The sequence below is a fragment of the Anolis carolinensis genome, chromosome 1, assembly GCF_035594765.1.
Source record: "Anolis carolinensis isolate JA03-04 chromosome 1, rAnoCar3.1.pri, whole genome shotgun sequence".
Lineage (NCBI taxonomy): Eukaryota > Metazoa > Chordata > Lepidosauria > Squamata > Dactyloidae > Anolis > Anolis carolinensis.
Window position 1 is genome coordinate 304,126,636 of NC_085841.1, and position 27,854 is coordinate 304,154,489.

Here is a 27,854-nt window from a genome sequence, read left to right on the forward strand (position 1 = left end):
GTTCCGCTTCGGAAGCATCGGAAGTGGCGCTCGCATTAAGAGCTCCGTCGGGGTGGAGGCTGGGACCGACGTGGCCGAGTCGGGAGGGGGGCGTGGCCAAGACTGGAGGGGCGTGGCCAATCCCAAGTGGCGGCGGCGACGCAGCTGGATGGCAGGGGCAGCCCGGAGCTCCCCGCTCTCGCACGGTAAGCGAAGGGGAGGGGAAGGGGAGGGTGGAAAAGTTGGGGTCCGCTTCGGGGAGCGCTCTCTTGAGCCAGCGTTGTGCGGGACCCGCAACTTTCCCACCCAGGATAGGGTGCTGCCCGAGGAAGAGATGGAGGAGCATCCGCAGCGGCAGAGAGGGAGAGAGAGCGGCGTCCAGTGCCTTCCACTTGCGCTTTGAGTCCTTGCCTGGGGCCGCGTCCGCTCTTCGCCTCCGCTGACCTTTGCAAAACAGATGCTGCTCCACTCCCTTGTGCCATCCCAGCCTCATCCTTTTTATATCTATTCAGACTGCTCAGGTCTTGTACAACCAGCCCTCCGTACCCGCGGGCCTTGCTTCCTCGGATCCAGCTATCCACGGCTTGGAAATAACTTTTTTTAAAAGTCCCCAAAGCCAACCGTGATTTTCTCATTTTATATAAGGATGGGATACCATTATAGAATTGGCAGAATTGCCACCCGAGCCGCAGCAAGTCATGCTTCACCTCCCATCTCCTTATTTAAAGTTACTTTCATCATTCCGCTACCATCATCTGGCACTTTCATCCAGCCCTTATTATTATTATTATTATTATTATTCCACGGACTATATTATTACAGTAGAGTCTCACTTATCCAACATAAACGGGCCGGCAGAACGTTGGATAAACGAATATGTTGGATAATAAGGAGGGATTAAGGAAAAGCCTATTAAACATCAAATAAAGTTATAATTTTACAAATTAAGCACCAAAACATCATGTTACACAACAAATTTGACAGAAAAGGTAGTTCAATACGCAGTAATGCTATGTAGTAATTACTGTATTTATGAATTTAGCACCAAAATATCACGATGTATTGAAAACATTGATTACAAAAATGCGTTGGATAATCCAGAACATTGGATAAGTAAGTGTTGGATAAGTGAGACTCTGCTGTATTTTATTGTATGACACATCAAACAAGATAGACATGCTGGATTTCGTATCACAAAATCACAAGTAGAACTCTTCCCAAGTGTCTAGGACTGTGTGATGTATTTTCGGATGATGCGTCTAGAGCCCAGCAGGGTGGCCTTTTGCAGTTGGCAGATCGTAATTTTGTCAATGTCTATTGTTTCCAAATGCCGGCTGAGATCTTTTGGCACGGCACCCAACATGCCGATCACCACCGGGACCACCTGCACTGGTTTCTGCCAGAGTCTTTGAAGTTCGATCTTGAGGTCCTGATAGTGGCTGAGTTTTTCCTGTTGTTTTTCGTCAGTGCGACTGTCACCTGGGGTGGCAACATCAATGATCCAAACCTTTTTCTTTTCCACAACTGTGATGTCTGGTGTGTTGTGTTCCAGAACTTTGTCAGTCTGGATTTAGAAGTCACACAGTATCTTTGCGTGCTCATTTTCCAATACTTTTGCAGGTTTGTGATCCCACCAGTTCTTTTCTGCTGGGAGGTGGTACTTGAGGCATAAGTTCCAATGAATCATTTGGGCCACGTAGTTGTGCCTCTGTTTGTAGTCTGTGCAATTTTATTACAGCAGCTGAGGATATGATCAATGGTTTCATCGGTTTCCTTGCACAGTCTGCATTTTGGGTCATCAGCTGATTTTTCGATCTTGGCCTTAATTGCGTTTGTTCTGATGGCTTGCTCCTGGGCTGCAAGGATCAGGCCTTCTGTCTCCTTCTTCAGTGTCCCATTCATGAGCCATAGCCAGGTTATTGTTATTATTAATAAGAATAATAATAATAATATTTGTATTCCACATCCTTTATTAATTATTATTATTTGTATCCCACATACTATATTATTATTAACGGGGTGAGCATTCACCGTTAGCCCCAGGTCACCTGCCCACCTAGCAAGTCAAAAGCAGAAATGCGAGTAGATAAATAGGTACCACTTTTAGCAGGGAGGTAATAAAGGTGCCCTTAAGGAGAGTAGTCGGAGGAAGGCTTCTCGGCATGGTTCGATTCCGTGGCCAGAGTCGAGCACAGCCTCCAAGATGCCGGAAATAAGATGGGACAGCTGCCTTTACCTCTGTTTGTGTTGTCTGTCGTTAATTGTATAATCGGCATTGAATGTTTGCCATATATGTGTTCTGTAAGCCGTTCTGAGTCCCCTTCGGGGTGAGAAGGGAGGGGTATAAATACTGTAAGTAAGTAAATAAATAAATAAATGTATATTTTGATCACTCCCATTGTACCATGGCAATTGGTTTCGCTGAATATTGTTTACGTGGCTGTTTGATATTATTATGTTATATTTTAATTGTGTTTTTACCTGCTTTGTTACTTTTATTGTTTTTACTTTACCTATGTTTTTACTTTGGATCATTTGCATTTTACTTTGGAGCATTTGCCACATGTGTAAGCCGCCCCGAGTCCCATTTGGGAGATGGTGGCGGGGTATAAAAATAAAGTTATTGTTATTATTATTAATAATAATAACTTAATGTTTATATCCCACCTCCATCTCCCCGAAGGGACTTGGGACGGCTCACTTGGGGACAAGCCCAAACAACATAGATTAAAACAAGGATCAATAAAATTTAAACAAACAGCGATTGAAAACCTGAGCAATAATAATTACTGAACATTCAGAGGGTAAAAATTGTGCATAGAACTCTGAGTAGGGCTTGTGGATGGTGTAAGGTCAATCACAAATAGGGGCGGAAGAGCAGTATCAATGAAACACTAAAACCTATAGGGCAAGGGACAATGATAAAGTGCAGTAGCTGATAGTGAGTTATAATTGGGGCCGAGTATCTAGTGAGACTATTTAATCAAAGGCACACCAGAACACCCATGTTTTTATTATTATTATTATTATTATTATTATTATTATTACTACTACTACTACTGGCCACATAATGAGTCCTTGAAGTGACTGGCTTGACCTTGAAGGAGCTGAGGGTATCCACGGCCGACAGGGAGCTCCACGGATTGAGGGCCCTTCCACACAGCCATATGACCCAGAATATCGAGGCAGGAAATCCTACCATATCTGCTTTGAACTGGCTTATCTGAGTCCACACTTCCACATATCCCAGTTCAAAGCAGATAATGTGTGTGGAAGAGGCCAAAGGGAAAGGGTTTCACTTTATCTACTTTCAGTTGGCAAAAGGTATCATGGGTGTATTAGGAGCTGCAGTGGCACAATGGGTTAAACCTTTGTGCCGTCTGAACTGCTGACTGAAGGTTGGGTTGCTGACCTGAAGGTTGCCGGCTCAAATCTGCAAGACGCAATGAGTTCCCGTCTGTCAGCTTTAGCTTGCAGGGACATGAGAGAAGCCTTCCACAGGATGGTAACACATCCAGGCATCCCCTGAGCAACGTCTTTCACACCAGAAGCAAATTGCCGTATGTTCTCAAGTCGCTTCTGACACGATAAAAAAACATAGAATCATAGAGTTGGAAGAGACCTTGTGGGCCATCCAGTCCAACCCTCATCCAAGATGCAGGAAAATCACATTCAAAGCATCCTCACCAGATGACCATCCAGCCTCTGCTTTAAAAACCTCCAAAGAAGGAGCCTCCACCACACTCCAGAGCAGAGAGTTCCACTGCTGAACAGCTCTCTCCAAATTCATGAGAGAGAAGAGTTGCAATGGCGTATCTCATGAAGATAGCTGAACTGGGATACATTTAATTGAATGCTGTTTGGTGGAAGTTTTATGCTTTAAATTACAGTATTTGGAATTGTGGGGCTTGTCAAAGGTGGGTGCAACAGAGTGTTATGAAATGTTTTCCTCAGTGCTGGGGATTATATACACATGAGCAGAAATTTAAAAAAATTAAAAACGAGGATGAAATGGCAATGAAGAATTGCATCTCATGATAATTTAGCATAAAGCTCAAATCAAGGTGCAGAAATTAATATTCTTTGACTTCGGCCCTCATTCAATGTAACCTGCATTAGCAAGAGGTGAGGGACAATGGGAATTGTCCTTGAACAGACTCCGGAGGGTGGTAGTACTTTATCATATATTCCCAAGATAATCAAAGTATCACATTTATATGTTTAGTAATTGATGGTTATTCAGTGAAGGTTGGGTTGCTGACCTGAAGGTTGCCTGTTCGAATCCAGGGAGAGTGTAGATGAGCTCCCTCTGTCAGCTCCAGCTCCCCATGCAGGGATATGAGAGAAGCCTCCCACAAAGATGGTAAAACATCAAAACATCCATTCATCTCCTGGGCAATGTCTTTGCAGACAGCCAATTCTCCCACACCAAAAGCGACTTGCAGTTTCTCAAGTCGCTCCCGTCACAAAAAAAGTGACTTTGTTGTGTTAGTTTGGAAAACCTAGTCTGCAAAGGGATCGTATATCGCTTTTGAAACTAAATAAAAGAAATAACCCTTGGAAGTCTTTCTTAAACTGGGTCTATTTTTTCAGACATCATCTGCAAAAGCTCATGTTAAAACCTGCTTTATCTCAGTTATTCTGAAAAATGTTACAAGATCCCTTTGCATGGTGATTAGTCAGTCATGGTAGCCTTGCTCTGTTAATTACTTTATCTGGTGGGACAAGAAGCAGGAACAAAATTAGTATTTAATGTCAGAATAGCTGAGTCGCGAAAATCATGAGCACATAATCTTCACTTATGTCCTTGTCAAATAGAGTATCAGCAATCATAGCTAATATAGAGGCCAGTAAGGAAAGTCCATGCAGTCATGCCTGCTACATGACCTTGGAGGTGTCTATTGACAATGCCGGCTCTTCGGCTTAGAAATGGAGATGAGCACCAACCCTCAGAGTCGGACACAAGTAGACTTAATGTCAGGGGAAAACCTTTATCTTAAGGAAAGGATAGTGAATACTTGCTAGTCTCCATTATTGCTATTCAAGAGAGAACTGCATTAAGGCTAAATTGAGGCCAGAAGGTCTGTGACCATATCTTAGTGTTGCTTGGTGGTCAAAAACAATGTTGTGTCTAATGATGAATGGTACATGCCTTAATCTTCCTTCAACCAGAAGCAAGTTCACCTGTCACAGACCCCTTTGCATTCTGAAAACACCATAATGGTACTGACAGTAGCATGTTGACCTGTGTTTGCTTCTTTTGTGTCTAACTCTGGTTTAGCATAAAGTGGAACATCACAATTATGGATGGTGTAGAGAAAACAAGAGAGTAACATCTCCCCCATTCTGTGTAATACTGAAGCTTGCTTCTTTCATTAAGCTTGTATTCAATACAGACTAAAAGGAAGTGCTGCTTCCTGAAAAGTATCTGTAATTTACAGGATAATGGCCATATAATGTTGTGATTACCAGTACAGGCAGTCCCAAGTTACGAGACAAGATAGGCACAAACAAGATAGGTTCTGTAAGTTTGCTCTTAGGTTGAATTTGTTTGTAAGTTGGAACAGCCATAGAAATAGATGCTTGGATAGCATAAGGAAAGGTGTTTGTTTTATGTGTTGTTAAAGGCTTTCATGGGGCCCCTGGTGGCACAGTATGTTAAAGCGCTGAGCTGCTAAACTTGCGGACTAAAAGGTCCCAGGTTCAAATCCTTTGAGCGGAATGAGCGCCCGCTGTTAGCCTCAGCTCCTGCCAACCTAGCAGTTTGAAAACATGCAAATGTGAGTAGATCAATAGGTACCGCTCCGGCTGGAAGGTAACAGCACTCCATGCAGTCATGCCGGCCGCATGACTTGGAGATGTCTATGGACAATGCCGGCTCTTCGTCTTAGAAATGGAGATGAGCACCAACTGTCAGGGGAAACCTTTACCTTTACCTAAAGGCTTTCATGGCCAGAATCACTGGGTTGCTGTGAGTTTTCCGGACTGTATGACCATGTTCAAGAAGCATTATCTCCTGACGTTTCACCCGCATCTATGGCAGGCATCCTAGAGATTGTGATGTCTGTTGGAAACTAGGCAAGTGGGGTTTATATGTCTGCGGAATGTCCAGGGTGGGAGAAAGAACTCTTGTCTGTTTGAGGCAGGTGTGAATGTTGTAACTGGCCTCCTTGATTCACATTGAATAGCCTTTCAGCCTCAAGGTCTGGCTGCTTATTGCCTGAGGTGATCTCCTCCCACTTTTATATGCTGTTTGATAAGTGTAATATTGCAAATGGTACTATTGTTCACTCAGGTGAGTTCATTAAAGTTCCCTTTACTACCTGACAAATCCCAAGTTGAATAGCTACAGGGTAGTTTACTTGTAGCCAGAACTATGTGTTTTCCATTATTCTTAGAAAGTCGCAAAAGTGCCCACATATTGTGAGGGCTTCAGAATTATGCTTCTGGAGAATCTCAGCTTTTGTTTTTCTAACCTTTGTAACTGCAATTTTAGCAGCCACAGGCATGGTTGAAAAAAGCATCCCAGGAGTTGGTCTTCAGAGTTTAGCATTGGTTCTTTCTCTTCTCTATGATAACAAAACCGGAATAACGGTGCACCTGCACTGTAAAATTAATGCGTGTTGACACCACATTAACTACCATGGCTTAAAGCTATGGGATTTGTAGTTTGTGACGAAGCAAGTACTCTTTGGCAGAGAAGTCTAAAGACTCTGTAAAACTGCAATTCCCAAGTTTACATAGAATTGAGCCATGGCAGTTAAAAGTGTTGTCAATTTGCATTAATTCTACAGTGTAGATACGCTGTAAAGTATGTAAGGTGGTTAATGTTTCAGAATGAATTGTGGGGAATAAGGCAGAAACTTCTGTTATTCTTGGTTGAGAATTTGGATTACCTGTCTGTGGATTTGCCTGTCTTTATGTTTTAGCACATTCCTGCCTTTGGAGACTTGGGTTTCTCCAACCCCAACGGTCAGGGTGCTATTTAGGATGCCGTGATGTCAATGTGTGACGTGGCTTTTGGAACAGAATATCAGGCCAACCCAGCTCCCAGATGAATCTGAACAGACCATAGTTTCCCCTGGCCCTTGTCCATTGTTACTTGTAGAACAGGGATAATAACCTACCTCGCATTGTTGTTGTGAGTAGTGTTTGTAATGCGCTATAAAGTTATAAGTACAAGAATAAATGCACTCTTTGTGTGATATCACCATATCTGCATGCACTCTTTTTGAGAGGACCTTGTTGTGGTTAGTTGAGCAGGATTCTGAGTATGGAAAATCCCACAGGGGCTTCTGATTCAACAGTATTAGAATTACTGTGAGTGGGAGCCGCAGAGCCTTGTAGCTCTTGGCAGAAGGTCAGGGTTTCCAATTGGACTCCAGGCACTCACTGCCGGACTACTTGCTCTGGAAAGGAGTTTGCTTGTTGCTATTTCTACTTCCGTTGTGGGGGAACAAAATGACATTTTGTCTGGACTCACTGGCATAATTAGAGACAACCTATGAGCTTCAGAAGAATGTGCCTATAATTTATTTTTAAAGTTTGGCATGGCCTGGGATTTGAGGCAAGGAAAAAATGTTAAGTAGTGTGGTCGCCAAGGGCAAAGATACCAGAGGAGGAGCAGAAGAAACTCAGCTGCTCAAAACAGGGCTGGATGGAGAAGGGAGTTGGATTTCCCAGGTGCTTTGGAAGGAGGCCATGGCTGGAATAGGCTGGAATGGAAATCTTGTGTCAGGGAGACCCAGCAACTTCCAAAATGTGTAAACACTCTGGTCTATTTCTACTTGGTGTTTCTTTTGGACTTGGTGCACATTTACAGTTGGAGTTTTATTCACTTTGGGCTCTCTACTGTGCAAGAGAGACAAGTCACGCTCTTTCAGCCTCAAAGGCGAAACCCACTGTGCAGTAATCTTGCCAAGAAAACCCTGTGGCTTGAGAGCCACCGTGAGTTGTAAAAGACTTGAAGGTGCACCACCACCACAACTGTGCAATCTTAGATATGTTTACTTCCAAGCAAGCATAGGACCACAGCTCAAGTCATGTAAATCGCTTCACAGTCCTGGACTGGTCTACCATCTGCAAAGCTTGAAGTTATTTTTGCTTGGGCTGCCTTTTCGCCCCGCTCACTACCCCCTGTTGGCATCTTTTTCTTTTTTGACCTGGAGAAATCCTAGTTATATCTTTTATACTCCAAGCTGTATTGCAGTCACTGCTCACAGTTTGGGCAAGATGCCTTCAGGGAACACAGCTGTTTTCCAACAAGCCATGAGATGATTTTGACTCTAATGTACCAACATGGAATGTGCTCTGACTCAAGCTGCTTCAGCCTCTGGGTCATGACCACAAGCTTTGCCCCTGGGGACTAGGAAGAGTCATAAGGCCAGCTCTCTCTGATTTGGTTCCTGCATAAAAGCCACGTTTGACTGACATGGGGGGATTTCTCATAGTTTACACCTTTTTTCTATATCCCACTTGCTTATGTGACTGGATCTACACTGACATATAATCTAGATTCTGAATCCAGATTATCTGCTTTGAACTGGATTATGAGTCTACACTGCCATATAATCCAGTTCAAAACAGATCATCTGGATTCAGAAATTGGATTATATGGCAGTGTAGTGAGGCATGTGATGTAGGTAGTGCCAGAATGGTGTAGTGGTTTCAGTATTGGTCTAGGACTCTGGGAAATGAATGTCCACTCAGACCCTAGGAAAATCACTTTCTCAGCTGAAGAGAGAAAACCCCCCTGATTAAATCTTTCAAAGAGAACCAATAGACAGAGTCACCATCAGATGGAGCTGACTTGAAGGCACACAATAACAACATGAATACAAGTCCATTGGATGAATCCTTTGATAAACACTGTGTTTTTAGTTTGTGAAGGGCCACAAAACCTCTGCACATGGAGTTTGACCACGAGTGGTTCATTATACAGACGAGTCCTTTCTTCATAACATGATGACAAATGGATGAACTGACATTCATAAAACCTTAACTGGTATCTGTATAATTAAATGCTGGGGTACCTGATGAAGATGCATTACAGATGCAGCACCTTTTATGCTGTACTCATTACATTTTTTAAAAAGACCAGAGAGGAGTAAAGTCCCAAAAAGTGAGAAGAGGGACTGTTGATTTGAATGAGTTCCCCTCTATCTTTCCACCCTTAACTTGGGCTCCTTAGAAATGCTCCTGTACCAGCCCCCACCCCCCCCCCCCCCCCCACACACACACATCACCAATGATAAATTATACCGTATTTCTCTTCTTCATATTTTTACATCCCTTGTTCCTATGGCCGTGCTTGTGAGGTAAGATGTACCTTATATTTTAACACATCTGAAGGGCAATGGGTTGGGGAAGACTTGACTTAGAAGCTTCCGTTATTCAGAGAACATAACTCACAGCAACCCAACACACAGCAACCCAACGAAATAATTGTTTTGCTGTCTTTGACCCATCAGTGCTCTGGTTGCACTGTGGCTATAGCAAGTGTTTTGGGACAACTCTAAGGCAGGCCAAGATTAGGAAGAATGGTTCTCTAGTGTTCTCTAGTCTTCTGGTGTTAGTGTTCTCTGGTTGTTGGAGATACTACTTTTGAACGTGGGTGTTTTGTTTTTATTGTGTCAATCCTGTCCACTATGAATTTGTTGAATCCTTTTATAAATAGCCATCTTCCTGTAGGAGAAATCTGTCAGAGTCTTGGTAGATAAAAATAGTACTTCCCTGTTCCATTTTACTGCTGAACCAGTAGTATATATGAGTATGTGTCAAGGCAGATGTCCCTGGGAAGAAAAAAATTCCCCTGAGTAGCACACAAATGTGTTGAAGCATCAATCTTTGGCAATCTGGCTTTGACCCACTGAATGCCAGGTACCTGTGGCCCATGGAGATCATGTGTTCTTAGCAGGTACCTGCAGTATTTAAATGTCCTATTCAAGCTATGCTTGGGATGACCAGGCTTTCTTACGTTCCCAGACTTAGTGTCACATACAGATGGAATTGTAAACCATAGACCGCACTCATTTTTGTATCTGTGTTGTTTAAAAATGGTGATTGTGCGTTGAGTAGGGTGGAGAAGCTGAGCATGATAGGGAAGAGATAAAAGATGGAGAATAGAATTCTTCTTGCTCTTAGGGATTGGAGCAATCCCACATGGGTGGCTTCTTGTTGCAAGATCCAGTTGAGTTTGTGACCTTTTGGCAATCACAGCCACAGTCCTCATAAATGTTGTCCCATCTGAAAATTATGGACTCAATTAGTCCCAGCCAGAATAGACACAATGAATCAGTGAAACGAGTATAAACAATGTACCGTTCAGTAGTTTATTGAATCTGTCTGTTCTCCTTTGGACAAGTAACAGGATTTAACATTTTTCCTTTGCCAAAAGGTATCTAGATATCAGGGCTGACATTCTTGTGATGACAAGCAAAATGGTTGTCAGTTCAGTTCATGTAATTGCTGAAAATGCATCATGCCCTACATTTAGTAGACTACGACTTCCATCAGTCTGGTGGCATCTGCTGTGTTTTTGCCATAGGCAAGAAGGGAGGAACGTGGTAAGTCCTGACTGGATGAAAAAGCATTGGGCGGTAGGTCACTGTTCTTGCAATGACATATAGTGGTTGTATCCCAGCCCATCATAGTACTTAGCATCAAATTAATTATTTTTGTATCCTACTTTTTCGCTAAGATATGCTACTTCTCCTCCAGTTCTTATCTTCCCAGGAATTTTATGAAATGAAATTAGTTTGAAAGATAACCGGCACAGCTTCACCTATGCTTTGTGGTTCAGTGTAAATGTGAGCCTATTTGTTTGTCTTTACCTGGTGCTCTGATGTGCCTTTTGTGACTTGCAAAAACCATTGACTCTGGCCTGGTTTACTATGGCCCTTTAGAGGAATTTCCAACCAGGCTGATAATCTTGTAGTAGTAGTTGCACTTGTGACAAAGCAAATGTCTGAATGATCCTTTATAGCTGTTCTATAGTGCGTGCCCATGTTAGACAGGTGAGCACTTCATCTTAGTCGTGAGAACAGGTGCTTGGTAACTTGTCAGGAGGGCTGTTTGAATTTGTCTCTGTCTTTGCTTGGCATAAGTAGAAAAACCGTGCACTGTTGGAGTTTTTTATGGTCTAAACTTTAAATAGACTTGCAAGTCATTCCACAAAAAAATCCCTTCTTCTAAAGAAGAACTCAGTTTTTCACATCAACTCACACCCCATTTGTAGATATGTGCCTTCTTCTTGGACTAGACTACATGCACACAACCCTAGTGAGATGAAAGTGAGGCTCAATCACAGAAAAAGAGCTATCAAGGGAGATATATGGTGGTAGTAGCTGGTTGTAGTTGTGTGCTTTCATGACATTTCCAACTTATGTTGACCCTAACGGCAAATTTATCATTGGTTTTTCTTGGCATGATTTTTTCACAGGAGGTTTGCCTCTGCTTTCCTCTGAGCCTGGGAGATCATGCCTTGCCCAGAGTCACTCAATGGTTTTCCATGCCAAGCAGAACTTCAAACCCTGACTGCCAATGTCATAATCCAACCCTTGAACCATCTGTCTCTCCTTTATCTCATAATATCACTCTTTTGTACTATGGAGATATGTACAGAAAGGGAAGATACCCAGGGATTGCAGTGACTTTAATCTCATGGTGAGAGTTCCCTGTTTCAGAAAAATAAATAATAGTATAAGTCATCCTTATTTACCTTTTAAGGTTTTTTTGAAGGAAAGATTGAATCAGGGGAACAAATAAAATCCTTGGTAAGTTTGGGATTTTTTTTTTTAAGTCGGATGACAGCGAGGTGGATGAGAAGTGCTAAAAGGTTTTAGACACAGACTTGTGTGACCTTTCCTTCCTTCCATTTTTGCATTTCAGGGATTAACCAGCCAGGCTGAGGCTGCATAGCAACAATGGGTGAGGGTTTTTTCATCCATGGAGTCCTTTCCATCTTATTGCTTACCGTCTCCTGTGTGGCCCATGAACTCCCCTTGTGTGAGAAGGAGGCTGAGTCCTGGGGAGCCATATTCAGCGAAGACCGCCTGGATGCCTGGATCTATTCTTTGATTGGTTCAGTTATGGTGGGGCTGAGTGGAGTTTTTCCTCTGTTGATCATTCCTCTGGAGACCGGAGCAGCTCTGAAGTCAGAAGGTATGTCAGTTCCTTTCTCTAGCATGCCTGATACTACTGCTTCTCTTTTCCAGACAAACTTCTCAGCCAGTGAATGTTGGGAATGGTACATACAGCACAACCCTCATATCCATGAGTGATACATTCTTGAACTTACAGTAGAACAGAAAACTATGGATAAAATGAACAGCTTCTGCCAGATGTTTACCATAAAGTAGCCACAGAGGACCTAGAATGGGGATATGAACTCATTTTCATCAAGGGCCACATCAGCCTTATGGTTGCCTTGAAGGGGCTGTGGAATCCATGGATGGAGAATCTGTGGATACAGAACGCCAACTATAATTGTTTTTACATAGCAACTGGTGCTCTTTAGTTTCTTATGCAGTTTGGGTCTCCAGGTGTTAGTGAACGACAACTCCCATCACTTTTGATTATCTGCCATGCGGTCTGGGGATGATGGGAATTGCAATTCAATATCTCTTGTGGCTCGGAGGTTGGGAAAAGGTTCAAGGACATTTCAAAGTCATACCCACAAGCACTGTATTCAAACCCCACTATTGTTTTATATGTTACTATATCACAACTCCCATCATCCCTAGTCACTGTGTCTAATGATGAGGAATCCAGGAATTGTAATCCAGCATCTGTAGGGCTACGTAAAATGACATGGCGGGCCGGATTTGGACTGCTGGTCTTAAGTTTGACACATGTGACCTAAGAAAATTCTGAAAGGTATCCTCTCTAGGAATTTGCTAGGTCCTCTAGGCCAGATCTGTGGTAACTTCTGGAAGAAACATACCATAGAATCCCCTGGAAGAACTAGAAAATTCCTAGAGAGACTTTTCAGACATGGGTAGGTGAAATCCTGGGTACCAGTCCCATGTGTACAGGGGTGGGGTGCATGCACATGGATGTTCCTGAAGTGGTCTAATCAGAACTCTGCATTGACTGTTTATCTTTCAGAGGGATCCCGTCGACTGAAGCAACTCTTGAGTTTTGCTATTGGGGGGCTCCTGGGAAATGTGTTCCTGCACTTGCTCCCTGAGGCCTGGGCATACACCTGCAGCGCCACTGCAGGTAACTGAGACCAGAGCTCTGAGATCATGAAGCACTCATGGATAAGACTGCTATATCACATTTCTCTCAGTATGGAAGTGGTGTTCACTGGTGGATTCTAGGATGGGGCCCTCTCCATGGTGGTGTCTTACAAGGGACATTGGGCTGCTGGGATTTTTAATGTTTTTTACCTCTTGTCCTATGTTTTGGCCGATAATACAGTACAAACCCACTATCTCTGGATTCAATATCCATGGTTTTACCTATACATGCTCTAAAAATATTCCCCCTCTCTAAATCGAGTTCCCAACATCTGCCAATCAGAATGGGCACAATGGGACTTCTATCCCAACATATCAGAGAGTATCTAGTGGAGAAAACTAGTGTATACACCCAGCAGAGAAAAATCAGGGAGAAAAACAGTACAAACATCTTTATTTCTGAGTCACAGAAGAATGCCTCTGCACCTCAGTGACCTCAGAAAAGGTAAGTTGCTGTGCCCTAGAACTAGATCTTGGAAATTTAACATTTTTGCTGGCTGGGGGACTTTGGGACATTTAAGTCCCAAATCCTATAGTGAACTGCTTGATTAGTAGATGGTAAATCTTTTGCCCTGTCTTCCTATCCAAATGTGAGCCTGATTGACTTCAGGAATGTCTCTGTTTTTCTTGTAAGGCTATTATCTCTGCCTTTTGGGTTTCAGGATTGCAATGCCTCACACGTGCCTATCATCCTCATAGCTTGCCTGCAGTAGTCTGAGAGAGAGGGCGTGAAGCTGATCAAAAGGCACATTTTGTGCCTTTGGGCAGAGAACTTACCAATGAGGGTGTGGCAGAACAATGAATGCATTTTACAGAGGCGCAGGTTTCATGCCCCCACATGCAATTCAGGCAGGCGGGCATAGCTTCAAGTCTTGTCATGGCAATCAGAGGAGTCTTTCTCTACTCAAGAAATCCCAGTTTTGCTCTTTCACTAAATTGGTGGGCTTCCATGCAGCACTTGCTTTTGAAGAGTGGACACATGTTCTGTGCCAGTCTCCTGATGCACAAATTCCTCACCAAATCAGTCTAGTGATTCCTACCTTTGGGTCCTGACATATTATGCCATAACAACAATCACTTGTAGTGATCATTTCTTTGGTGACCCAAGTTGAGGAACCCCTAAATGATTTTCCTAATCCAGGAAGAGGACAGACACAGCCCTAAGTGAGGCATACTTACCTTAACTAATCCTCATGCTACAAATAATTAGATGTAAGAGAGTATTTAAAGCTTGAAGAGATGTTGCATGGCTCTGGAGAACTGTTTTAAGATTCTGAATGAGTTTCTCATTGTACTTAGCTCTGCCAATCCCTGAGCACTTTGGAACTGGCACGCCACCATAGAGTGCTAAATTTATCCCGCCTTGTCTGATTTCAGAAGCTGAACATGATCGGACCTTGAATGCTTGAATGAGAATACTAGGTTGTGGGATCACTATGTCAGGCTTGGAAATAATCTTCCTTGAAACCCAGGAGAGCTACTGCTATCAATCAGACCCTGCTGGGCTAGATGACCAAAGACAGAGGTCCTCAAACTTTTTAAGCTGAGGGCCGGTTCACGGTCCTGCAGACTGTGGGAGGGCAAACTATAATTTGGAAAAAAAATGAACAAATTCCTGTGCACATTTCACATATCTTATTTGTAGTGCAAAAAAAAAAAGAAACAACAATACAATATTTAAAATGAAGAACAGTGTTAACCAACATAAACTTACCAGTATTTCAGTGTGAATTGTGGGCCTGCTTTTGTCTAATGTCAAGTTAATTAGGATTGTTGTTGTTGTGTGCCTCCAAGTCATTTTCAGTTTAAGGTGACCCTAAGTCTAAAGTTTAGGGAGGGGGCTGGGTAAATGACCTTGGGGAGCCTTAGTTTGGGATCCCTGACCAAAGGTCTTACTCAACATAAAGCACCATCCTTCATTTCTGTTTCCTCTGTATGTATTTTATGCTATGGGAGATAGTAATGATTCTTAAAGCCCAAGTAGTTTGTACTCTGATATCTTTCTTTTTTCCTCACCAAGGAGAAGGGCAGAGCTTTCAGCAGCAAAAACTTCTTGGGCTCTGGGTGATTGTTGGCTTGCTGACCTTCTTGAGTCTGCAGAAGATGTTCCCAGATAGTGAAAAGCAAGGAGAGTCCAGCCTGGTGAGTGGGCTATAAAATGAGTATGTAGTTTGGATATGATGCATAGTTTGAGTGGCCAGCTGGTTGTGGAAATTCACACAGAAGCTGACTTGTGTTCTCTCCCAGTAGATTATGTAATAGTTAAGAGGAATGGAATAGACTTGTGATATGAGAGGGTAACTGGGGAAGGGGAGGGCTGCTTACATTATATCCTGAGGAATACCTTGTCACAGGAGTGGGGGAAGTTGGGGGACCCAGGCTTCATGTAGTCCCAAATCCAATTCATGTGGTCCTTGGTGTCCCCCAGATCAACCCTACAGGCCCCCTAATATCTTTTTCATACCACCATGCAATTAAGGTGCTACAAAGTGGTTGCTGTTTTCATGACCATAAAAAAACTCACCCCTTTTCTGTGGTTTAGGTCAATGACCCCCAAGTTTCTGCTAAAAAGATTCCAAATGGGAGCAGCTTCTCTGTACAGGAGGCAGCCAATCCAATCCAGAGAAAGAAGCCAGGCCGAGCTCAGTACAATGGTTCTTCTCGTGTATCTTTATCATCAACCCCCAAAATCAAGGTAAAGGCCTTTGATGAAGGGAACTGGTTGGGCAGGGGAGGTGGTAGTTATGTGGGAAAATGTGACATTTCTCAAGGGGTGGAGAGACACCAAAGGGTCTTCAAGACCTTCTTGAACACACAGGCAGTGGCCTCACCCATCCTACTGATCCACCCAAAATTTAGCCTTATTACAATTCTGTGATCCCACAGAGATAGGCTATAATAGTACTGGTCTGTCTGGCCCAATCTGCTTGACTGATGAATTCCAAGCTTTCTTTGTGAAAATTGTCTTTGTTTCTGATCTCCTGGACAATCGTCTATCTCTTGTTCATTGGAATCCCTGAAGTTCTCTTTATCTTCTTCCCACCTCCATGTAGATCAGTGGATACCTCAATCTCTTGGCCAACACAATAGACAACTTCACTCATGGCCTAGCAGTGGCAGCCAGCTTTCTGGTTAGTAGAAAGGTAAGTTCCCTTTTGATAGGGTCTGTCTGAACCTATTGTGATGGTGAGATGAGAGAGACTGATGTGAAAAGCACAGAGAAATTTCTGCTGTGTTCCCAATGTTTTTTTTAAAAAAAACATTTTCAGTCTCTAGCAGAAGATCAGGGTACTCTGTAGGGAATCGTTTCATCCTGTTCCCATAATCTTCCTTAAATCCCAGCACTAAAGGCCCTTTTACAATTGATGCATCAGCTAGTGGCTTTGAGGCTCCGGCTATTTTAAGCACTTTGAACACGGAAACTGTTCTGTTAAGCATCCCTTTTTGTTCAGGGATGGACAATGCATCACTTTCCAGATGTTTTTGGACTGCATCAGCCCTAAGCAGTGTAACCAGTTCTGAGGAATTTTAGGATTTCCAATCCAGCCATATTTGCAGCAGCATACTTTACCCAACTGTGTATAGTCATTTGCAAAACAAAAAAAAGCCTTAAAAAGCTTCAAGCTTTGTTAAAATTCATGGACTGCTCTACATGTTTCTTTTATGGGCTGTAGGTTGGACTTCTGACCACCATGGCGATTCTCCTGCATGAAATACCCCATGAGGTGAGTGGAGTCTGTCACATAACTTCCCGGATAATTGAACAGTTCTCTCTTTGGGAGGTGGAAAGGAAAGCATTGACTTAGCACTTAGCAACAAAATAACTACAGAAGCTCTGCAGAGCAATATAAGCTTAAACAATAAAAACCTCTTCCCCCAAGGATCCTACAGTTTGAATGTTGACAGTGGCAGATGGGAAGAAATGTGTAAATGGGAACAAATATATTGATTTGGGAGGAGAGCCCAAGATTGTTGTAGCAAAAACAGCATCAAACTCTAGTAATCCTTTATACCAGGTATGGGCAAACTTCGTCCCTCGAGATGTTTTGGACTTCAACTTCAACCGGCTGTTAGGAATTGTGGGAGTTGAAGTGCAAAACACCTAGAAGGCCAAAGTTTGCCCATACCTGCTTTATAGGCTTTCTGTGGTGTAAGCCTTGGTGACTACAGAGCCCTACAGAGCCCTTCATGAGATGTATGGAAAATTACTTTACTTGCTAATATTTATGTAAATGCTTGAATGAGTAGAATTAAAATGTGGGTCTCAATTTTGTGGGAAAAGTAGGGTATAAATCGCATACATCACTGATCTCCAGGTCCTTGGATAGAATCCAATCATTCATGGTCCCAGAATTCAATTAGTTACACTTAGTAGACTGTGAAATCAACAGTGATTCTAACAATATTACTGTAAGGGACAGATTGTTAAGCAAGCATTCTTAAGATACTAATTATTCGATCATTAGGAGGTAGAGCAAACATCCTGGAAAGGATATCATATTTCTGGTGGTGGAAAGGCTTCATTGAATTCTAGTTTTAAGAGACAGAGTTAAAGCTCTGAATCAGGAGGGGGCAAAATGTGCCCCTGAGGCCACCTTTAATCCCTAAGGCTATTTATGACCCCTAACTTCCCCTATCTTTTGTCTGCTGAAAAATGGCAAATTGTATTCCTTGGAATTTCAGAACAAGCAATTCCAGAGATGGTTATTCACCTTTTAAATAAGAACCCGCTTCACTCAATGTTACTTGATATTTTTTTAAAAATTGTTTTTAACAACCAGAAAAAGACTTTCTGGGTTTTTTCTTCCATTTTTGGCAGTGCATTTAGCCCTGAGGGGTTGAGGCATAAATTGACCCCAAATCCACCAGGGTTGCTGACCCATGTTCTCTTATATGTGAGAATTCTACCCTAGAAGGACCTCAAGCAGTGAAAATGGCCTAACAGTGGTCATTAACAAACAATAGAGCAATAATAGTGTACTGATAAACACATTTGCTAAAATAAAAAAGCCTTTTCCTCTGTTCAAGCGAGCAGAGATAACAGGAAATCTCTCTTTCACACTGGAATCTGTGGTTGAACTTCTTTGGTTCAAGAGCGACCATCCTGACAGAATGTTCTGGCAGACTGAAGAGTTTTCCCATGAATTTGGAATATTGTAGTTGATGGTGATAATTTAATTAAAACCACACAAACGCACAAGAGCTAACCCAGATGAGAGACTCTCAGTCTCTTGTATCTTGCATCTCACCAGTCACTCTGTTGAAGAAAGGGAGACCTGTCATGGTAGAAACAAAGTCTTTCTACAGCAATGGTTCTCAACCTCTGGGTCCCCAGGTGTTTTGGCCTACAACTCCCAGAAATCCCAGCCAGTTTAACAACTGTCAGGATTTCTGAGAGTTGAAGGCCAAAACATCTGGGAACCCACATGTTGAGAACCACTGCACTACACCATGGTGGCTCTCTAGTTCCATTAGCAGTGGGGAAATTGTGGGAAATCCCTGATAAAAGTAGCTGCAATGACAGTAATTTGTAAATGGGGAAAGGTGGGAACAGAGAGAAACACTGTCCAAAGTTTTTAATAGTGTGCAAAAAGCACAGAGCATATTCCATGGCAGCTAGAGTCCAAAAGACATCACACTAGGATCTTTGTAAATGTATTAATGAATTGTTCAGTTTCCTCTCAGGCACAAAGGGTGTTGTTGGTGACAGCAGACAGGGGATATTCTCTTTGTTTAGAATCCCTTCTTCCCATAAAAATAGCTTGGAAATGCTGTTCTCTCCTATGCAACTAGAATATATATGGTAACTGATATTTCATATCTTGAGATAACCACATTTTGGCTCTTGAGACTGAGCACTAGTCAGGGAAGGTTAATGTGGTAGGTGCCATGTTGGAAATGAGTGACTAGTGCCATGTTAGCCAGTTTAATGCTTTACCACCAAACTCACTTTTTTTGGCATCTCTATAGGTGGGGGATTTTGCCATCCTCCTTCGCGCTGGGTTTGATCGCTGGAGTGCTGCCAAGTTGCAGCTCTCCACAGCCCTTGGGGGAGTTCTGGGAGCTTGCTTTGCGATTTGTGCTCAGTCACCAAAAGGAACAGGTAAGGATCTGAAAAGGAAACTTTTTTGTGTTCATGAATGAAGGCATAGTGAATTGAAGACAGCAATTTATTTAACAACACAGTGCTGGTCCAGCTGTCAGCATTCCAACTGAGAAATCTGCCACCAAAGCAAACATGCCGTTTATAGCAGTTTTGGAGGAAATTACCTAGCAACAGCATATTCCAAGTAAAAATTCCTCATGTTGGACCTTTTCATTTCATTTCAGGTTGTTAATGTTATTGACAGACAGAGCTGGTTAGTTGATGATAGATTCAGAATGTTCTGGTAATCTTTCATCTTCTTTTCTTTGAGGTTCCTAAGAACTTTGTAGCTTCCGATTTTCCTTGGTTTGCAATACTTGTCTATTTTTTTTTTTAGTCAACTTCTGACTTTTCTGTTCAGGGTCAGGATGAAGGGGAAGTTGTCTCAGCTGGCCTCTTGTAGTTCTCTCCTGCCACCTCTTGGTAATATATGCTTTTCTCACTGTTCCTCCAGGGGAAACCATCGCTTGGATTCTCCCATTTACCTCTGGGGGATTCTTATACATTGCCTTGGTAAATGTTGTGCCTGATCTCTTAGAGGAAAAGAATCCTTGGTAAGTGCAGCTTGGTAAGTGATGAAGTAGGTCAGAACCTATTTCATCAGATGCATGCTTTTCAGCCTTAAAAGCAATTAATTCATGAAAGTACAAAGAATGGATAAAGTTGTATTATATTTCAGAAAGCTGCAGCGGACATAAGATAGACCAGAGAGATATTTATATTTCTCTCCCCTTTGCTGTTTTATCATACTGTAATAATCTATTTGCCACATACAACCTACAGTAAACAACTTTATACAGTACAGCCCATGTATACATGGGGAATATGTTCCCAGACTTTGCGTGCATATGTAAGACTGTGGGTAATAGTGAACCATATTGAAATAAAAGACTTCCAGTTCAAGAATATCATAGATAATATATTTCATTAGATATGTATAAATTAAACTGAGTATACTGGCTCCACAGATACAAAGGCTGTACTGTATTAGGGCTGTACTATATCCCAATTAGACCAGAGTGCATTTGAAGAGCCAGATGGAGAAATGGAGATGAGCACCAACCCCCAGAGTCAGACATGACTGGACTTAACGTCAGGGGAAACCTTTATCTTTATATCCCAATTAGCAAGGATGCAAAATTTGTTTCCAAATTTGTTTCCAAAACATAGCAACAAAGTTTTCCAGCCAGAACTACTGAATCTGGGTTCAAGCCATAGTTGGAATAAAGTGGATGGACCCGACAGTTTTTGCTGACAGTGTGATGGATGGGGTGGATATCCATGGGCTATCCAGCCAGTCAGGTATGCATCTCTAGTGTGGGGTAGTAGATTTAGGTTGAGTGGGAAAGGGGTTTCCCAACTACCCGATAGGGAGAAATCTGAAGGAAGGGTTCTTCTCGTGTGATCTTGACTTTCCCATGGGCTTGGAGAAGATTGTAGAAATTGCTTCTTTGACTGGGGTAAAAAAGGCAATGCAAACATGTTGTGCCTTTCTTGAATCCAACCTTTTTTTTTAATCTGTCCCTGCTTTGCCTAGGAACTCAGTGCAACAAGTCCTCCTCCTGTGTACCGGCATTCTTGTCATGGTGCTTCTTTCGCTCACCACTGAATGAGTGGCTCAGACTTCCTTCTGCTGCACTTCAAGGCTGCCTTCATTCTGAACTGTTACAAAGCAATAAGGGACACCATTGGATTTTTCTTCGTTGTGTGCCTGTGGATCCGGCTGCTGCTATAAAAGGGCGGATAAGGGGAGCATGGTTTTTAGGATGGAATGGTGGACTGTTATTCTTGTTTTAAAATCATTAGAATCCGGGACTTCCAAAGATTTAAGAGAACCAAGTGAACGTTGGTTTGGGTTTTTTAAAATTGTGCGTCTGTATGTGTGTTTTTATAAAATAATAATTTAAACAGAAGTCATCACTGAAGAGAGAAATTGCTGTTGGTGGTGGCATGGGCAACATGGCCAATCAGACCTGAATGCGTGCTAGAATGGCTTGGGCAAAACTCCAGAGCTCAATAAAAGGCAAGATCGCAGCACCTGCATACAGCTGAAATAATTATCTGGCTTTAGAGATAGAGGGAAAAGTGCTCTGAACAGCTGCAAAATGTTTGATAGTTGCATGTATGTTGGGAGGAAAATAGGAAACTGCTTTCTACCGGGTTCAGGCTGTATTTGTCCTTCAAACCCAATTATTTTAAACTTTCACTCGTCATGGTTGCCCAAGATTTTGGGCATTAAGAGATATTTCCCATAGCTGCTCCCTGAATTCTATTTCTCTCTGAAGACAGGAAGGACTGAGCCCATATCCTTCTGTGTGCTTGGTATACATGCTGCTGTTGAGCTATTCTCCATCCCTATAAAGTTAATTTTCCAGGTCCTCTGAGAGAAAGTTCTTATATGGCCTGGTTCTCTCCTTTTTTCGTTCCAGATGGCATTAGAAGATCCTGTGGGACTAAACAAGTCCTTTCTTGAGCTTCTTGGTACTTAAGCATTATACTGAAATTGGGATTCATGCTGTACTCTGCTGGAGAAGTTATGCAACAGTTCTGCCTCTGTCTATAACAGTTTCTCAAAGACAGTATCACCAGAGTCAAACTCTTTTTTTCTGTCTTGCACACACACTAACGGATGAAAATTATCCTTCAAAGATATCTTGGGATTTCATGTAGGGGAGCAGTCTTTGGGAGATTCTGTTACAGCTCTTCTCCCAAAATTCTCCTGTCTTTTCAGCCATCTGGTAGGATGAAAGCCATATGTTCAGTCTATCATTCACAAAGTGAACAATTTGTACTGCTCCAGGTGTTCATAGACTGCACCCCCCCCCCCCATTATCCGTCATTATTGACCATGCTGCTTATCACTAATGGGAATTGCAGTCCAAACGTTGGTCTAATACATTTCACATTTCAACTTCTTTTAGTGGCTACTCTGTGCATTCAGTCTTTGTGAGCTGGGCCTGCATTCCCTCAGTGGGTAACAGAAAACATGGGAATAGGGAAGACACAGCTGAGCCTACAAAAGTTGCATACAGAGAAGGGCGCACTCAGGGTCCTGCTAAGATATTGGGAGGATAATTGCCAAAAGGGAGCTTGGAACCATTGAAGCTGCTTAGTGAAATAGAAAGTCTTATCCTGGCTGTGATCAAGGTTGTGTCTATTGTGCCGTTGAAACCATTTTTAAAAAAATGAAAATTGTGCACCATGAAAGTAAATTCTTACATCCCATGTACACTTTTACAAAATCATAGTTTATTTCCTAAGCTTGCCTGTAATGAGGCAAAAGGTATGTAAGTGCATTGCAGACCTACCTCTGCTGAAGGAGTTTCTTGGGGTAAGAAGAAACAGTTTCTCCTCATTCTTGTTTCTGAGATTTCAAGTAGGTCCCTACAACTTTTAGGAACTTTATATCAGGGTGAGAAACCTTCCCACCTAAAGCCACTATGGATCACCTTTCTACCACATTTCCAAAACGTGTCACTGTTTTACATTGCCAAAACCGGATTTGTTCAGCAAACCTGCAACACTCCTTGCCATTTTAATCCCCTTTGAAATGTGCTCATGCCGCTTGTTTTCAAGAGAGAAGTCCCACGTTGCCTCTAAAATTTGATGGTGTCCCTTGTTAAATTTAGGCAATGTCCCTGTGAACTAGTCAATTGGAGGCTGTTGGCCAGCTCTGTTTTATAGAAAAGACCAAAATGAGATTCTCTGGATGTGCAATTTCATTTCTCCAGAACGTGTATGTTGACATTTCTTTAACTGTAAGATCTAATTTAGAGCCTCCTTGAGATATCTTTGGCAGTTCAACACACCTAATAAAATAATCAGGGCTTTACGGTAGTTCCTGTCCTTAATGTGTAGTATAAAGCAGAGATGAGCCCCAATAGTTCTGAAATTAATTCAGATTAAGGTAGCAGCAACTCCATAGCCTAACCTTTTTCTTGACATGAGACCATTTTCTTTTTAAAATTAAAAACAGGCTAGTGCCAATTATGCTGGGCTTTGGCATTTGCCACACTATGCCAGAGTCTGACATCAGGCTTGTTTTCTCAATATTTGCTGCTTGTGGAGCTGGCAGCTTCTGTTGCACTGTGTTCTCACAACATATGCTCCAAAGTGTGCTTCACATCTTTGTCTATATAATGCACACGCAGACACATCCTTTGAGACTAAAAACTGTCTTGGAACAAATAGCTGTGTTGAAATTCTGTTTTGTCACCAACACATGGATTAAGATACTTTGTTTTGCCCTATTTTCCCTTTAAAAAGGTACCTCAGCACAAGAAATCAGCAGGGGTTAGAATAAGATTATAGTATAACATCTACATGCACAAATACCTTAAAGTGACCAGATTATATCTGGCTAAGCAGGGACAGCCCTGGGTTAGTACTTGGATGGGAGACCACCAACAAATATTAGTTCTTGTCAAAACCACCTCAGAGGGTTTTTTTTTTGGCTAATCATAGAATAATTGAGTTGGAAGAGACCTCATGGGCCATCCAGTCCAACTCCCTGCCAAGAAGCAGGAAAATCGCATTCAAAGCACCCCTGACAGATGGTCAACTAGCCTCTGTTTAAAAGCCTCTAAAGAAGGAGCCTCCACCACACTCCAGCTAAGAAAACCCTGTTGAATTCATGGGGTGTCATGAATTGACAGGTGACTTGAGAACACACATACCCACATAAGAGGTACAGCTTTTGTTACCCTTAGATATGGCATAGACCATGTTTCTTTATTGGAAATATTTCCTATTATATAGTTTTAGAATGTTTCTTTCAGAATATTAGAATGAATTCAAACTGTAATAAAGTGGAATTGTTTTGGGTGTGCTTCTATCCAGATTAGATGGTAAAGAACTTCCATCCTTGGGCCACAATTCCCATGGCAGTTGGCCATACTGTCGGGGCAGTTATGAGAGTTGTAATCCAACACATCTGTAGAGGACCAGGGTGGTTTAGGACAATGTCTTTTCTGCGACTGAAGTGCTCAGATCACTGGAGTCTGCTGTCTCTGCAATCCCTGAAAGATTATCATGTGTCTCCAACCATTGCTAATCTAATCCATACTCCAGTCCCACATGCCCTGTAGCTACCATGCTAACAATTCATGGATTGCAAACTGGCCAGAAAAATCACTGGGACAAGCACTTTTCTATAGTCTGCACTATAGTGCAAAAGCAACATCTGATATTGGGTCACCATCCACTTTGGCTAAATGGTGCAGCAGCATTAAATCTACAGGGCTAGAAACACTGTGATGTAGATTAGTCCTGTGACTATTGCTGAATGCTGCCACAGCCATAGAGAGGGAAGTTTTGTCCCCTTCTCCCACAAAGCAACAATGAATGTAGCTCATCTGCCTCTCTGACTCTAATCATGAAGCATTCTCTCTTTGCCCTTGGAAGGTTGCCTTTCCCCAGCAGCTGTTCTCAGCTGTTAAGCATCTGGATTCTAGCTCCAAAAAAGCAGTTCCAAAATGATACTCTTCCCCTCCCCTCCCAAGCATCCTGTAATTAATCGATGTTAGGCACTGAGTGATGCTCCAGAACTCTGCTCTGGCTCGATTTGTCTTGCTTCAGCTCAGACAGCTAGCAAAGCCTTGGAAAAGCAGAAATACCATTGCTGGGGCACAAGAGCCACTATTATTTAGGAATATTTATTACTCTTAAATATCTGGTTGGCATCCGTAAGCAGCTTTGGTGCATTCCAAAGACTGAATGCACAGAAGCTCATGTTATTTGCATCAGGACTCAGTCTGGTGTAGGCTGCAAACTCCAGCAGGAATTTACTGCTCACTGTTTAGGAATGCAAAGTGGGTGACACTGACTCATAAATCTTGGAACTGTTGTGGTTGGCTGGCAGCCCAGGCTGCCTGGACCAAGTTTGGAAATCTTGGGAGCTTTTGCCTGAAGTGTCCACTCAAGGCCCAAGGGAAAAGGCTCAGCTGCAATTTGGCACCTGCCCCACAATATTGCGCACAGGATCTGTGGGAGGGTGCAGTTAGTGTCTCCACAATATTTGTGACTTTAGGAAATGCAGAGAAAATCCTATTTTTCTGGCTTTATTTTGCACTAGCTCCTGTTCATTTTTACTCATTTCTGTTCATCCACTTTTCATGGAGGTGACAGAGATGAAATAAAGGCATGTATACTTGCCTTTGGCATGGATACTTCTACACTCTGATACAGTGGACTGTTCTGCCCCAGAGCGTGGTGGAGTCTTCTTACCTGGAGGTTTGTAAGCAGATGTTCTGATTGTGTGATCTTGCTGGATGGCCCATGGGATCTCTTCCAACTCTAGGATTCTATTTTTTTTTACTGTATTCCAGAACCACTGCTTTTAATATTGCTACCACTACATCTAAATAACATTTCTACCTTATCTTCCCTTGCAAAGCTGGAACTCCCAACTGTCTTAAAATTGCAGTTAATATAGTTAAAACATATAAAAGATCCACAGGAAATTAGAATTAAATTATTGCAAGTTTTTTAAAAAAAACGACATAAGAACACAAATGATGAAAAAACAATTAAAAGGCAATAACTTTGGTGCATCACATACATATTGAATGAAACACAGTACAACCCCTGTATCTGTGGGGAATACGTTCCTGGTTGGATAACGTTTACCTAAAACTGCAGATAGAACTGAATGCTATTAATGACATGGGTCCCACTCCTAGCATACCAAAAGGTTGTTTGAGAGGATCAAGCGATTCCTAGGGAGATATTTTTAAAGGAATTTGTAAGGTCCTCTAATACAATTCTACAATAACTTTCAGGGGAAGCATACCATAGAATCATCTTGAGGACATTACAGTTTCCTAGAGATCATTTTCCCTGGGTGTGGGTAAAGGAAACCATGGATGTGGGTTCTGTGGTTATGGGGGGTGTCTTACCAATATTTTCAAACCAAAGAAAATTCTTTTCCTCAAGTCAATGGTTGGAAATTATTCAAAAGTCCTTCTGATCCAAATCCCCTACATCTAAGTAAAATTGTCCTCATCTGGGCATTCTTTTATAGCCAAAGAGAGGATTCATACTATAATGCACAAGTGAAGAATAAGGCCATCCTGGCAGGTGGGAAATTCTGTTACAAAGAAGAGAAAACTATATATTACACTCTTGTTTCAAACATCTTCTCTTAGTTGCCTCCAATTAGAGCTGGGGCAGGGTGTCTCCAAATGTGGAGCTTGTTTCCAAAAGCTACCAAATCCATCTTAACAAACTGTACAGGAATTGGACAAAAGCATGCAGAGAATATGCATTATTTTCTATAAAACACAATATTCCAGACCCTGTACCTAAGTAATATGATCAGTTTGGATAGTTTTGATCTGCACATAATATTCTATTCCTAGCTAACAATGTGCTGCCACCTATAACTAATATTTTTAATGGATTTGGAATCTTTTGGAAACAAATTCCAGGAATGGGGCCTCACAGTTTCTCATCAGCCAGCATGATTAATGCCCATGTTAGCTATAGGAGCCATCTGATGGAAAGGTAACTGATCCAAGTTGTAGTCCCCAATATCTGGTGGGTATACTGCCTCTAAGGCAGTGTTTCTCAAACTGTGCTCCTACGGGTATTTTAGATTTCAGCTCCCAGAAATCCCAGCCAGTTTACTAACTATTAGGAATTGTGGAAGCTGAAATCCAAAACTTCTGGAGAATCACAGTTTGAGAAACTCTGCTCTAAGTTATTTCTGTTGAGTGATCAAAATAAACAGGTTTAGCAACATTAGGCTTTCCACTTTTAAGAAATGAAATAAATAAATTGATCACAGGTGGCTCTTTTTCTTCCGACATTTCCTCTGGTCCTCTCCATCCTTTACTTAAATCTCATAGTATTCCCAGATATGTATGGCTAATCCTCAAGAAGAAGAAAAGTCTTCTATAGCTACCTGCCTGAAACAGAGCCAAAGGACCGATGTGGTCTTCTTAGATGGAAACCCCAAGGTCCAAAGTAGCAGAATTTGGACAGGCAATTAATCAACATAGGAACTGAATTAAAATTTTTAAAAAGTATTGAGGCTTGAGACTCACCAGGGAAATAAAATAAAGGGAAAGGAAATAAGAGAAAGAGGGCCAGATGATGAAACTGACATTTATTTTAAGCTGCGTATATCCTACGCTGCCAAAATCATAGTCCAGGAGGAAAAGAAAATAGCTTTGCAAAAGAAGAAGAAGCAAATATTTCAGAAAAGTCCACAGAAAACCATCTCGTTGTCAAATGATTGCAATCAAAGAGTGAAATCTAAAAACAAAGCTATTCTCATCAGAAACACACGGGAAAGGAAAGCTGTGATAAAAAACGAAATCAAAAAAATCAGCAGTGAAGAAGAATGGAAGCTTCTCTGCTCCACAACACCTCAAATCTTTCCCTCTTCTCTAATGGGCTCCTTCTCTCCTTCGTCTCCCAAACATAATTCAGTTATGAATCAGTACATCTGAGGTTGAGATGTATGATTGCAGTGAGATGGCCCAGTT

At 42.1% G+C, this 27,854-nt stretch overlaps 1 protein-coding gene and 1 long non-coding RNA gene across 3 annotated transcripts in view; one reads left to right on the forward strand and one right to left on the reverse strand.

Annotated features, from left to right (window-relative positions):
• On the forward strand, positions 1 to 21,278 carry slc39a13 (solute carrier family 39 member 13). Of its 2 annotated transcripts, XM_062967998.1 has the most exons (11): positions 1 to 185; positions 11,869 to 12,141; positions 13,087 to 13,200; positions 15,241 to 15,362; positions 15,763 to 15,915; positions 16,274 to 16,363; positions 16,895 to 16,945; positions 19,191 to 19,323; positions 19,820 to 19,919; positions 20,536 to 20,667; positions 20,903 to 21,278. In XM_062967998.1, exons 2-10 carry the CDS (start codon positions 11,904 to 11,906, stop codon positions 20,618 to 20,620), a joined length of 1,086 nt encoding a protein of 361 aa, XP_062824068.1. In that variant the 5' UTR covers positions 1 to 185; positions 11,869 to 11,903; the 3' UTR covers positions 20,621 to 20,667; positions 20,903 to 21,278. The 2 variants fall into 2 exon arrangements, with proteins under 2 accessions (XP_062824068.1, XP_003214669.2); XM_003214621.4 differs by lacking the exon at positions 20,536 to 20,667 and having other exon boundaries at positions 4 to 185.
• The window catches only part of LOC134295450 (uncharacterized), a 17,185-nt gene continuing 9,127 nt past the window's right edge, over positions 19,797 to 27,854 (reverse strand). The window contains exon 2 of the long non-coding RNA XR_010002017.1: positions 19,797 to 22,100. This is a non-coding gene — a long non-coding RNA (uncharacterized LOC134295450). The remainder of the gene's footprint in view (positions 22,101 to 27,854) is intronic.